General features: G+C 33.0%; 1 protein-coding gene across 1 annotated transcript; it reads right to left on the bottom strand.

Annotated features, from left to right (window-relative positions):
* Window positions 1–10,115: 10,115 nt before the first annotated feature.
* Window positions 10,116–11,667, bottom strand: LOC108990381 (uncharacterized acetyltransferase At3g50280-like). The gene has a single exon (XM_018964322.2). It carries the CDS (start codon window positions 11,613–11,615, stop codon window positions 10,245–10,247), a length of 1,371 nt encoding a protein of 456 aa, XP_018819867.1. The 5' UTR covers window positions 11,616–11,667; the 3' UTR covers window positions 10,116–10,244.
* Between the last annotated feature and the right edge of the window lie 3,331 nt (window positions 11,668–14,998).

Raw genomic sequence — 14,998 nt, 5'->3', positions numbered from 1 at the left:
AGTGTATGCGTTCACCTTAACACAATGGTATGGCACGTGGTAAAATGTCGGAGGGACAGCGCAGGAAAGATGTCATGTTTTTATTGGCAGGTGACAGGAAGTGAGTGACGGCGTCAGATGCTTCGGAACGGGGAGGATGTTTGGCCAATAATTATGTCATGTTTTTAAAGCCCTTCAGCGTTTCTACCTGAACACTTGGACTTTGACCGTTAATGATTTGTAAACCATAATAAATGTACAATAAATTTATAAATTGATACGTAATTTATTAATTTATAAAATTATTTTTAATATAAATTAAATATATTATATAAAATTATGTTAATTTATAAATTTATTTTTATGAAATTTTTTTATAACTGTAACAATTATTTTTTTTTATAAAAATAAAAAATATATATTTCAAATTAAACAAGACTTTGCACAAATATTTTTTTTAATTAGATTCTATTACAAAAGATATATAATTTTTTAATGATAAGACTTATACACTTCAAATTTATTTATAGTATTATTAAAATTATAATATTATTTATTTATAAAATGCCTAGCTCAATATTTTTATAATAACTTTTATAATGACAATTTCACGGATTTGTAATGATTTGTTAATAATGGGATTAATTTAATCAAAGTTAAAAGCTTGGTAACTATATAAAGATAAAAATTAAAGTTTATTGTATTTAAAGAGCAAATTAGTGGGATTGAAATGGTATTTAACCTTTTCATTTTAATATCTTTTCTCACAATTCGCGACACGTGGGGTAGAAAAGATTTTGCCATACTAATCAATAATTAGTAAGGAAGAAGACGGTGGAGTTTACATCTGGTCTTACTTCTAATAGTAAGGAATAAGAGTCTCCTAGTTTGCGTATATAAGTAGAGTGAGAAGGATGAAAGGAGAATCTTCAGATTACTGTGAATCACAATCAGATTGGCAGGTCATATGAAATCTAAGGGTTCTTGGATCTATCAACATTTTATAAGAAAGACAGCTCATAAAATTCTCCCATCTAGAAGTAATTTATTTCAGGCTGCGTTTGGTTTTTAAATTCAGTCGAATTTAGGCTTCGTTTGGAACCTAAACTCATTTTAACTTATCTCAACTCATTATTATAATTTTTTCAAATCTCAACACAAAATCTAATAAATAATTCAACTTTTTCAAATCCCAAAATAATAATAATAATAATAATAAACAATAATATTCTAACAATATTTTATCATTTCAACTCAATTTAAGTCAACTCAGTTCAACATCTAAACGCATTCATCTAACTTTAAACTAAGTTTAATATCTAAACGCTCAACTCTCAAATTACTAAACTCATCCTAACTTAAAACTTTTTTACACGTGAGACTCACAATTTTTTTCAACTTAAAACATATTTATCTGTGAGATCCATAATAGTTTTCAATTTTTCATAAAAAGTACTAAACTCATCTTAATATTCAAACACACTTTAAACTCAGTTTAGATGGGTCCTACATAACTCTCTCTACTACTCAACTCACTATTATTCATAAAGAACTCAACTCAACTAAGCTCAACTCAACATCCAAACACAACCTTAGAAAAGGATTATAGGCACAAGCTTATGCCCCATCTATAAAAGAGAAGAAAAAACCATAGTCCATGCACTTTGGAGTTGTTCTGTTGCAATTTCTTGTTTGGATTGAAGCAATAGACTACAAGAAATCATAGTTTTTCCGGCCCTTAAAATCGTCGCAAAAACTCTATATAATTACTACATTTGTATATTTTCAAAGATTTTTATTTCGCTACATTTTTTACTAAATTAGTTCTTTACTTTTGAGTTAATCTAGCAATAGGCAAAAATCGTCACAAATTTCTGACTTGTCTATCAAGTTCTGAAATTATCAAGTGTTGAGATAAACTTTATGGATCAGTGGAAAAAGTTAATTGAAAGCTAAAACCTGAAGATCTTGAACTGGTGGCCTGTATCTAGAAGAGGTTATGGCTAAGAAGAAATCTCTACTTTATGAGAATAAATTTGAGAGTCCTAGACAGCTGTATAGATCTGCAAAACAAAGCTTTACTAGACTACCAATCAGCTCATGAGTGTCAGTGCAAGATGATCATCAACAAAAGGCTATAGTGAGATAATAGGTTAGATGGTTGAAACCAAGAGGCATATATGCAAAAGCTAACTTTGATGCTGCGGTTGACAGTAAAGAAAAAAAGCTTGGAATTGGGATTATCATCATAGATCATGCAGTGGAGATATTTTGGTAACTTTATGTTCACCTATAAACTACTGCATGAGGGTACGTAGCAACTGCAGAAGCCTTGGCTTTGAGAAGAACAATGATATTATGCATTGAGGTGGGGCTGTCACGTACATGTGATCCTGGAAGGAGATGCCTAGTTAATTATTAAAGCTACGACCCGTTATGATGACATCTGTACTGACTATGGTGTATTGATTGAAGATATGAGAAGGACGTTGGGTGAAAGACAAAGCTGAAAACTCCAATTCACATATAGAGAGATAAATTCTATAGTTCATAATCTTTCTAAGTTAGCTATAAATATTGTTAGAATAAACCGGTTATCAAAGGTTTAATTTGAAGTATCGCAGTAGAAATAAACAAAAGAAAAATAACAACAATCACACACAGAGCACCAAATTTTAAGTGATTCGATTCAATGTGAGTCTACGTCCATTGACGGGATCGGTCTTAATGAATTTACTATCAACAAAAATGCAGTACAGGAGATTTAATCACAAAAATTATTTACAAAGAATTTCTCTCTCTCTCAAATGTTGCTGCCTAAAAAATGAAGTAAATTCTAAAAAATTAAACGTCGTTTTCTATTTATACTGAAACGATTGACACTAACTTTCGAGCATTCGCTTGAGCGAGTATCGAGCAAATGTTAGGGTTGGCATTCTACTTGAGCAGACTCTCGAGCGAATGTCGAGTGAACTCACGGGTTGGCCTCCTACTCAAGCAGACTATTGAGCGAGTGTCCAATGAACTCTTTGTCTGAAGCTTCACTTGAGTGGACTGTCGAGCAAAGTGTTGAGCTAAGGTTGCTTGAGTCAGGGTCGAGTCACGATTGAGCCAAGGTCAAGCAACAGTCAAGTCAAGCCTCAAGAATAGCATTTACAGTAGGAAATCAAGCCAAACTCAACAAATACGTTGGAAGAAAGAGTTTGGATTGAGGATTTTCCTAGATAAATCCTAAGCTCGGTGATGAAAGAGAAACATTGTAATGAACATTACATTGAATCAGTTGAATAAAGCTATAAGCAATGTTCTGATTTAAAAAAATTTATATTCTCAGTATGGAATGGTTATCATATTGTAAAACCTAATAAATGTATTATTAAATAATTTAGTGAAAACGCATTTAAAATTATCACTTCTTTTCTCATAGGGTGTACTTCTAAGAAATTTAACTACTATCATCATTAATCGTCAACCATCAATGTTAAATCAAATTGAGAAAATTATTAATTTTATATTTATTTTTAACTTAATTTGAATTTTCTATTGCCGATGATTAAAACCTAGATGTAGAAGAAGAATTGTGTTAAATGTGTTTACAATTTTACGTACAAGATTCATTTTATTATTATTATTTTTTTAAATTTCAATTTTAAGTTTCAAATTTTATAGTTTTTAGTATATCAATAGCTGATGTGGCGCCCTCGACCCTCACGTGTTATTTTAGTGAAGTTCTTGACACCGGAATGATGACCACACGGATCACGCACCCCATCGACTAGTGCTCAGAGTATGTACAACATGCAATAAGTATACAAAATAATATTCGCAGTGGAGAAATAAAAAGTCTTTCTTTATTAAGTACCAGAATTTGTTCAAAAAACAGTAAAATAACTTTACAAGAATTATACAGTCATCCGACAGATAAATTAAAGACATGAAATATCATAAGGAAAATAAATCCCAAAATGCTGAACAACAAATCAGTAACTTATACATCTGGCAAAGTCGGCCCCTCAGGTTCAAACTCGGGCTCTGCGTCAGACTCTACGGTACCATAAAACGGAACCGTAGGGTAAAACACCACAATGAGATTATGACATCTCAGGAAGTAATTAACCAAAATAACATCCAAGATATATATATAAAAATCACGCGTCCCCATACAGACATAATCTATATAAAACAACAGCACATGTTCTTTTTTCCAAAATATCATTTTTAAACCACTCATGCCAAAATCCCATTTTAGTCCAATCATAACCATTATTTTATTAAGCATGCGCCACAGTCTTCCCTATGGACCGTCCGCACGACCTGGCTCTCTTCGTCACATCATGGGTAACGTCCGTGCATGAGACTTCGTAATGAGCGATGCCCAGTTCCGCGCTCAGCGCGTATATGGCCAAGCATCCTCTAACCTCGACAGTCAAAGGTCACGGAATCGGTACGAGAGCGTTACCGTCTTGTCCGTTCCCGTCGTCGCCCTGCGATAACTCAGGGGACGTCACGTCAGTTTGTTACGCTCCCGAGTGACCAGAGGAGCTCCACCAAGATAATGTCTCATCTCGGCTTGGGGTCATGAAACACACGCACCCACGCAACAGTATCAATTTCTAACAAACAACATGACATCACTGCACAATTTAATAAAATGATAAATATTCAATTCACCAATTAATTGGAATAATTAATTAAATCCAATAAATACAGAAGCACAGTTGTATATTTACATGCGTAACCCGTCCTCCAATCCGGCCCAAGGCCCAACATCAAATCCGACCATAAACACAATCCAACATTATAATGGCCCAAGGTCCAATTTCCAACACACCAACAGTTACAACCCAACACTTCAACGGCCCATGGCCCAAATCCAACAGATTAATACAATCAACAGTTCAACAGAAACCACAGTTTATAAAAATACAATTACAACAATTTTATTAATAAAACTGAGAAATTACATACACACGATGAAATGGGAAATAATCTGAAAGATCGCTCGAAAACTCGTTGGTCAAGGTGGCGGCACACAACAAAACAGTCCCCAAAATCTTGGGGTTCAACACACGGCAACAACCACAACCCGAGTGAAATTTTCCACAATTTTAGAACAAACACTACGCACGGCAACAACTCTTAACTCTCGGATCTAGCACTCAAAAACGCACAATTTACAATCCAAAACTTTACCATGAATCTGAGCAAAAATCCAAGATTTTTGAAACAACAATAAGCTCGGCAAAAACCACAACCACTCACGGTTTTACAAATCAAAAATACAGAAATTAAACAACCCCAAAGCTCAAGAGAAGGATGATCTCGGATCCCTTAATAATGGAGATGCCGTGGCCTATTTATAGGCCAAAGTGGCGGTGGAAGGCGTTGTGCGTGGCATACGGGTAGACGAAGAGAAGACGGCAGCACAAGCCGTGGATGAGAGGAAGTATTTCGCGTGGACACGTGGTGCGGCGACAAGGACAACACCACCCGAAAATCACCATTGACGTACACGGAGCTGCTTCACGATGGGTGGAGGTGGCCGCGTGGGGTAGGAGTTGGACAGCCAGCACTCGGGGTACATGCCGAACGACACGAGACTAAGAGGAAAGGTGGAGGTGGAAGAATGAGGTGGAATAAGGGGAGGGGACAGTTGCTGCGTGCTGCACAAAGGGAGAAGCAAAAAGAAGAAAGAAGAAGAAGAAGAAGGAAGAAGAAGAAGATGGGGTGTGCAGCGCATGAAGGGAAACACATGAAACCCTAAGGGTTTCTTTTCCAAACGGAGTCATTCGACTTAAGGGGAGGGCTGGGCTTCACGGCACGGGATGGGCTTCACTTGGCGCACGGGATGGGCTGGGGCTTCGGGCTGGGCCGGGTCGCACGGTTGGGTTCACTCACAACACACAAACGGGCTAGGTCATTTTAAACACACACACACGGCCCAAACACAACAATTTAAAACAACAAAAATAATAAGCTCATAACAAAAACACAAGTCCAAATAAAATAACACTTTAAAATAAAATTAACATAAATAAAATAACATGGAATTAGAAACACAATTAAATTAATAATAAGGAAATAGAAACCCAACATAATAACATACCAAAATAAATAATAAAATAACACTTAAAAATAAAATATCAAGAGTATAAACAACATAATTAAAATAACACAAATAAAATAACACTATTTAAGTAAAAATAAGGATTTAAAACATAAGTAAAAATTGAGATCTCACAGCTGACACAGAATTTTTATAAAAATTTTTAAATACAGTTAATATTTTTCTTTAGAAGAAGGAGATGGATCGCCCATTACACTCTTGAATGGGGGGAGCTTCATAATTTATTATCAAGCTATACTCAAATGGGCTTAATAGATCTTAATGGATTGTCCAATAATAGATCAATGAACTTCTTTCATTTCTTCAGAAATGGTAAGTGGGCCAAGAACTCACTAAAGGTGGGCCCGGAAAAAAGTTCTCTTTTCTTGTCCGTTAGGTTAGATTTCTATAAATAAATAATTAATTTTTCTCATTAATTACTATTCAATACCCTACACCTTGTATCTTATAAAAAATATTTTCATACTATAAAAAAAACTGTAAATATAGAATATAAGAATAAATAGGGCTGAAGTATAGCGTTCTTCTAAAAAAAAAAAACAAAGGAGTTGCTAACTTCCTATCTATACATAACTATCACTTTCTCTCTTATAATAAACTCGTTTGTTCACATTATTAAAAATATATATATTTAATAATAAAATAAAATAAAATTTTGAAAATTATAACCATATTGAGCTAAATAAGTTGAGCGAAAATCAAGTTGGTTTTTAGCTCTAAAGTCTTTGGTGGAGCATATATAAATAAAGTCTCGAATACTCTGATTCGAATATAGTATATTATGCAATTAAAATTAATACTTACTTAAACACTTTTAGTGACATGACATTTTAAATAAAATGAAAGTATTAAAAAATACATACTTAAAGAATATCTAATGATTTTCCATCAATTACCATGAGAAAAATGAAACTACATAAATCATGGGGTATCTTATCAAATAGTCAAATGAATAGAACACATCTGAAGAATGAAAACTACAAACAATACTTAAGAAAAATTTATAAAAAATTTATTTATCCACATATCAATTATTGATATACTAAAAATCATGAAATTTAAAATTTAAATTTAAAGAAAAATAATAAAATAAAACTTACACGTAAAATTATAAATATATATAACACTACTGCTGAAAAATTTAAAAGTATCGTTGACGACACAAGTGCTTGAATGGCTATAGGACAAAGGTTGTGTATAGTTGCAACTCTCTTTTTTTTTTCCCCTGAAGACTAATCAATTCTCATTTATAGGTTGAAAAAGAGGGCAAAATGAAGACAAAATGCATGTCTTCGTTATGTCCATCTCAGTAATGGACACCCATCTTTCTTTAAAGTTAGTAATAGTATACCTTCTATCTGTATACATCTCTGCTACGCCCTTTAGCAACATCTTTTGCAGAGAAAGCTTCTATCATATTAGAGCATTAGTAGTGGTCTAATCATTCTTTAGCCAAAATTTAATTAAAAAATTCATTTTTTATAATTTAACTAACCACTTTTCAACAACGTCAAATAATAAATTCTCTAAATCTATCACTATTCTATTAAAATATTAATTTTAATTTTTTAATTTATTTTAATTCTAATGATAATTAGAATATTTATTCGTTATTAAAAATTACACATTAATTATCTAACGTTCATATTATTCTAACGGATATAATTTTTAACGGTCTCTTTTTCACAACAGTCATATTTTTTCTACGGATATATTCTTTTAACGGTTATATTTTTCCAACGATTATATTCTTCTACTATAAAATATAATATTTTTTTAATAATTTTATTCACTTCAACTCAACTTGTTTAAGAACTCAAATGAATTCAATCCAACAAAGATTTAGAGAAAATAAAAGAGCAGGAAAAAAAGAAAAAACCCTCAATTAAATGACACGATTTCAAATGCAACGGCCTCCCGAGCTTTATGATTCTTCGTTGCCGCAAACCACATACAGAGATGCAATAGCACTATGGCCTCAATAAAGTTAAATTTTAGTCAAAGAATAGTTAAAATGCAAATTAAAATGTAATAATGGGGTCAATAAATGAACAGTCGTTTTAACTTTAAATTATATCATTTGCTAAATTTGTTAAGTTAAAGGAGTTGGTCAAATATTATTTTTAGACTAAAATATTATGTTTCTGCTGCTTACTTCTCTCCCGTGCAAGTAAAAATGTATTATTTTCTGCTGCTTGCTTCTCTCCCAGGCTACCGTGATGACTTTTTGAATATAAACTTTCAAGATAATTTATCTCTCTATATATATATTAAAATTTTAACCACGATTCCTAGTTTAAATTTATAAGTAAAATAAATAAAGAATATTTACTAGAATTAAAATAAAAAAATTTACAAGAATAAATTAAAATAAATAAATAGTTAAAAATTAATATTTTAATAGAATAGTAAAATATTTGTTGAGCTTGTTATTTAATATTTTTAAAAATTGGTTAGCTACATTTATAAAAATAATTTTCTTAGACAAATTTTGACCAAAGTTTATTAAGCCAACTACTAGTGTTCAGCATTAGTAGTGGGCTAGCTAAAATCAAATTTTAGCCAAAGAAAAGTGTAAAATAAATTGTAGTAATGAGCTAGCTAAATGCACAGTAATTTTAGCTTTGGATAAATGGGCTGACTAAATTTATTGAGCCAAATGAGGCTAGTCAAATATTATTTTTAATTAAAATATTCATTCCCGCTGCTTATCTCTCCCGTGCAGTAGAAGAAAAAGAGAAAAGAATTTCGGACAACTCTCTTCCAAAAACGTAGCTTGAAGAAAACCCAAGATTGCATAAAAAAAAAAAAAAAGGCTTGACACAGTAGCAAGACGTCTTCAATCTTCAACCCAACCTAATCTTCAACCCAGGTAAGCAAGGAAAAAGTTGTTTTTGGAAAAATAATCTATTGCCTTTAATCTTCAACCCAATCTTCAACGTTTCTAAACTTTATTTCAGTTTTTTTATTTCAGTATTCATCGAAGATTATTTTTTTCCATAGCCAAGATGCAGTACTGCATTTTTTACTCATCCAAGAATTTTTTATTTCTGTTCTTTCGCATGTGCCTTCTATGTGTTTGTGAAAATGCTCCATAGTTTCAAATATGTGGGAAACTTCTTCTAGAGTAGACTTCTTCTAGAGTAGACTTTGATATACCCTATTATTCTATTTATTGATAGATATACCCTGTTCTTCTATTTATTGATAAACTTTTCATCAATAAATGTTACGGGTCATTAAAATCAGAATTTAGTTTCACGGGCCCTAAGAATCTCTCCAAATAACAATGGAAAAAACAAAAACAATGACAAAGAGACTATATAGTTAGTTTACTTTAGATTTTTGTTTTCCTTTTGGGCTTCTAGCCCCTTCGTCGTCCCTTCCTTATATTGGTAGTTTTTCTTATCTAGATATATTCTATCATTTAGAGAGAGTTAGCCGCAATATGAGGACACTTTCTTTTATTTTTATAGCATTCTTCCCACTTCATCAAGTCTTGTTATGAGTCGGCTGGCAGCATTTTTCAGCATTTTCATTTTATAAGACATTTTCATTGTAAATTTTATCAATAGCCGTTAAAAAATTTAAACGTTGGAGAAATTCAAATTACAATTAGAATTAAAATAAATGAAAAGTTCAAAATCAATATTTTAATAAAATAGTGAAAGATTTGTTGAGCCTGTTATTTGATGTTGTTGAAAAGTGACTAGCTAAATTTGTAAAAGTAGATTTCTTAGTCAAATTTTGACTAAAGTTTGTTGAGTCCACTACTAGTGCTCAAGAGGTGGACTGGCTGCTAAATGAAAGTTAAAATTACTGTAGATATATTGAGTTTGATGATGATACATTTTCAGCAAGCTAGCCAAATCTTGGCTAAATTTTAACTATGCCTAATTCACTACTAATGCTCACAGTTCAGACTTCTTGTTTTGTACTAATGACAAGTAAATTGAGGGTCTAGGTTTTATAAGAGTGGATCATTAATCTTCAGTATGGTAGATCAGCGTGCTATATATTGTTCACTCAAAACACATGAAATTATTATTTATTGTCCTTTGAACCATCGTTCTTCATCATTACCACTTGACGCGACTTCAGATGATAAATATTAGTGCAGGGAAAAGCTTTGCAAATATTAGTGCAGCCGATTGGAAAGAGTGACAGCATCCATGAATTCCTCATCAGATTCCAGAGCTCTCATTGAATCTGGTGGAAGGCAAAACTCCAAATCTACGCTTCCTCCTCCCTCATATCCCGGGTATGCTGAAACTTTCCCATCAAACTTGTTTGCATATCCACTGCGAAGTGCCACTGCTTTCCCCATTCCAAATTCATTCCCGTACATGTTGAATCTGGGTGAACTCCCCATCATCACGCTGTAACGGTCAAATAGCCGATTAAGTTGATAAACAGTCGGAGACTGCAGCCAGGCGTCGAGCCATCCACGCACAATCTTGTCAGAGTGGTTAACCACGGCCTGGTTCAACTGCCATGCCGCCCACCCAAGACTCTGCTCAAGCAATTCCCCGGCTGTGGCTACTCCAGCCACCACATGAATCGAGTTCCCAAAGTAGTCAGGAGAAAAGGGTGGATCGATTCTTGTTCTGTTATTGGTGGCCATCCTGCAATGGGTTGTCTGGTGGTGTGGAAGACGGCGTGCACGAGTTATGCACCTCCAGACAAGTGCCGACAAGGATTGGAAGGATGAGATTTTGTTTGTGTTGCTCTCTCCATTGGCCTTGGCTTTGAGTTTGGCTATGGATTCTGATGAGAAATGGAACATTCTCTCTCTGAGTTCGGGTGCTTCATACCTGCTTGTGAACTCATCTGGGTGTGTGTAAGGGAGGTTCATGATTGGACCATATCCATCAGGAAACCATCGTTTATGGATAGGTGGACGCGAAAGGGAAACATTATTTCCATCTGCCTGAAAGATCTCAGACCAGGAGTTAAAGAAATGCCAATAAGATGTTCCATCTGCAATTGAATGGTTGATGGAACAGCCTATAAAAATGCCATCTTTGAGCTCCGTCATTTGAATGGAAAGCAGAGCCATTGTATGCCCATCATGATTGATCGCTCTGTCATGATCAAATAACGATTGAGCAACAGATGGGACATCAATCGGTGAAAGGATGTCTGCTATTTTTATGTCTAGCGCTGTGTGTATAAATTTAGCTCCAGGACTGTTATTGCAGTCAACGAAAACCAAGCAGGAAGGTGGGTTTTCATTTTTTTGCGTCACAAGGCGGCCGGAAAGTGGATAGAAATGGACAAGGGCGAGGGCGAGGGAGCTCTTCAACCGGTCCAAGAGAGTCTTGACGAAGGCTTGATCTTGGTCATCTGATGCGGGAGGCTTGTTGTAAAAAAGGCCCTTTTGGATGTAGTTCACAGAGAGCATGGCAAGATCCCATGGCGTCAGGTATAAGGGTTGCTTCGACTCTTCCGATGCATATTCTGGTTTGATAAAGCATTCTGAGATGTGTCGAACTCGAGGATTCGACATGAGAATTGTAAGGGGAAGATGCGGGTTTTTGTAGGAAAGTGAGAGTCTTCAACCTCCCCAAGTACCTTTTGGTTGAATACCCTTCTCTGGCCTGGCTTTATATAGCTAAATATAAAGTAAAACATGTTGACTGCAGCTGTTCCATATTCTTCAGAGCACCCATCAGTTACATACGCCACAATAAAGCAAAGGTGCCCACTGGTGCAAGAGATTATCACAGCACCCTACCCTGACGTGCTCGTAAGGGACAATTTGTCAAACATGTGGGGTCTGAATTTGATTGGTTTGAAGGAATGAGCATTCGAAATGAAAAATCTTACCACTTGTTTACCTCCGCGAGGGCATCCTCGAAGTCATGCGACATAAAACCACGGGAAAATTTGGGTATGGGTGGCACTACAGCCACCGCTCCCAGCGGCAGCTACGTGAGGCATAATTTATCTTTTTTATTTTATTTTATATCTTTTTTTTTAATATTTTTTAATATTTTTTAAAAAAATAAAAATTTATAATATTATTAATAAAATACTTTCCTAATTATTAAGTGAAAAAAATTAAAAAATTCCAACAATAATACCTAGTAGTAAAAATCAATGGTGATAGTATTATTTTCCTTAAAAGATTACAGGGAAATAAGGCACTACAGCCACTGCTGATAGCTTCCTGGGAGCTGCCGTTAGTTATTTTGGTTTTTTTTTTTTTATATGTAATTTTTTAATATTTTTTTTAAAAAATTATAATATTATTAAAAATTATTTCTTTAATCGTGAAGTAAAAAAAAAAAAAAAAGAGGAACGGTGGGGGCGGATTGACCCCAGCGGGGCCCCGCCCCCGCCCTCCTCCTATTTTTAATGTAAAAATTTATAATTTATAATATTTATATAAATAATTTATATAAATATATTGTATATAAATATATACAATTTGTTAAAAATTTGAATTTAACTTCAAGTTAATGGATTATCTTGGTACATTAAGTCCCATATTGCTTAACTATTACTATTGTATTGCATTGGTCTCCTATATAATGGTCGGCCTAGGAGGCCAAGACAATCCAAAATATAACTCTAATAAGTTTATATTTTTTTCATATATAAATTTCAATTTATACTTTAAATTATATTATAATTTGAGTATAAAAACATTTTTAGACTAAAAAAAAAAAAATTTAAACAATGGGTTGAGCGGGGTGCGGTTTCTACCCCACCCCCCGGTAGCGAGGAGGGGGGCCCCGCCCCATCCTCCTAGGGGTGGGGTATGAAACCCCTCCACCCGTATGGTGCGGAGCGGGGGCACCCATGCGGGTAGCACCCCTAGGAGCGATGTCAATTATCCATTTCGAAAACCCCACCCTGAGAACATTAGTATTGGATTATGCATATGCAAATGTAAAATTTGTATAATATGACATGATTTTGTATTTGATTATTCCACTCAAAACTTATTCCCATATTGGATTATCCATCTATTAGTTAAAATAATAATAAAATATTCTAAATTTAATAATATTTTTTTCTCAATTTTTTTTTCTATTAATTTTTTTTTTAAATTAAGGGCTACATGAAAATATTAATGTTTTACAATATTAATTTTTTTGTTCTGTGTCGATACTTGTTCATTTACTAGGCTTGATGCATTTTGTATAGAGGCTAGATTGGAATAACAACTAATTCACATTGGAAAAATCGAGGGAAGAGAGAGAGGAAGAAAATAATAAACAAACATTTAGTTGAGCTACAACATCAAGTCAAATATGACAGAAGGAGTTGAATCATTGTAGCTAAAAGCCATTTGATTTTACACTTGCATAATCTAAATGCAGCCCCTTTTTATGTTTTATTAACCATTTGAGCTTTTGCATTTGCATTTGGATATTCTGATGCTAATGCTCTCAGGCAATCAAAATCGCAGTGAATGATCCTTTGATCTGTAGTACGTACAAGATAGAGACAACTAAGATCGTAGGTGTACGTTCTGATATCACAGATTTAAAATGTTATGAATAATGAGAAAAAATACTTACAACCGTGAATTGCGTAACCGCCGCGTAATCGCTTTGAAAAAAATGAAAAAAACATGGGACCCACATGAAAAAAATTAATTTTTTAATAGTGGACCCCACTCTTTTTCAAAATGATTACGCGGCGGTTACGCACTTCACGGTTGTATGTAGAATTACTCATGAATAATATTATAAGCTGTTTGATCCTATGTCTCAAAATACCTGTGGAGGGTTTGAAATATGTTATGAATAATAATAAAATAGTTTAATTTAAGATATTTTATTAGAATTAAAAAAATTAAATTAACATATTATAAAATTAAAATTTCTTTAAATATTATTTTATTTTAAAATATGAAAAATTATATTATTTTTTATATTTTATTTGAAAGTTTGAAAAAATTATAATAAATAAAAGAAAAAAATTGAAAGTTTGAAATTTAGAAATGTTTTGCGTTTGAGTGATGTTTGTAAAGAAATTTGTTGAGAATATTTAAGAATACATAAGAACAATTATGTACCCAAACATGCTCTTAGTCTATGTTTTGCGTTTGGATACTTAGAGTGCATTTGAATGTTAAATTGAGTTGAGTTGAGATGATAAAATATTATTTTTTAATATTATTATTATTTTAAAATTTTAAAAAGTTAAATTGTTTATTATATTTTGTATTGAGATTTGAAAAAGTTATAATGATAAGTTAAAATGAATTTTCTTACCAAACGAAACCTAATATCTCAAAATATCTATGAGTTGCAGTGAAATAGTTTGTGAATAATTAGTTTAAGAAGTAATTTGAGAATATCTTAAAATAATTGTATTTCCAAATAGACTCTAATCTATATGCCAAAATGATATATGAATTATTTTGCAATGAAAGCCCTACCTTAATGTCTTTTCTGTTTAAACTTTCTAAGTGGTATTAAAGTAAAGACTTTAATTCTTTAATTATATGCAGTGGTTCGTTCAATGGTGCAAATGTTAGGTGGAAGATTGACTTTGACTGCTTCCAACTTCCAATATTACTTTGTATTTTGTTTGAAAAAAACTCTCGCAAATTTTTATTTTTCCACTCCTTCCTTTATTACATACCCAGTCTTTGTTTGTGTACCTTATCTCAATCTGCCTTTATATGTATATATTAAAGTAATTCGGTCATGGCCTGGCTCTGCTTCCTCGAACGTATCTTTTGCCTTATTTTTTTGTCACTTTGTAAAGATCGATTTTGAAAGGGGACAAATGATATTATAGGTATGAGTCAGCAGTAATGCAAGAGAAAAATGCTACTCTAGCTAACAGTTGGGTCTCCATAATTTTTTTTTTTTAGTAATTAAAAAAATATTTTTAATAATTTTGTGAATTTTTTTTTAAATAATTATT

The sequence above is a fragment of the Juglans regia genome, chromosome 15 (genome assembly GCF_001411555.2).
Source record: "Juglans regia cultivar Chandler chromosome 15, Walnut 2.0, whole genome shotgun sequence".
Taxonomy (NCBI): domain Eukaryota; kingdom Viridiplantae; phylum Streptophyta; class Magnoliopsida; order Fagales; family Juglandaceae; genus Juglans; species Juglans regia.
Note: the sequence above shows the minus strand (reverse complement) of the source record. Positions and strands in the feature narration are given on the sequence as shown.

Coding starts and splice junctions, on each gene's coding strand:
- LOC108990381 (XM_018964322.2), bottom strand. CDS start 11,615: ATGTCGAATCCTCGAGTTCGACACATCTCAGAATGCTTTATCAAACCA.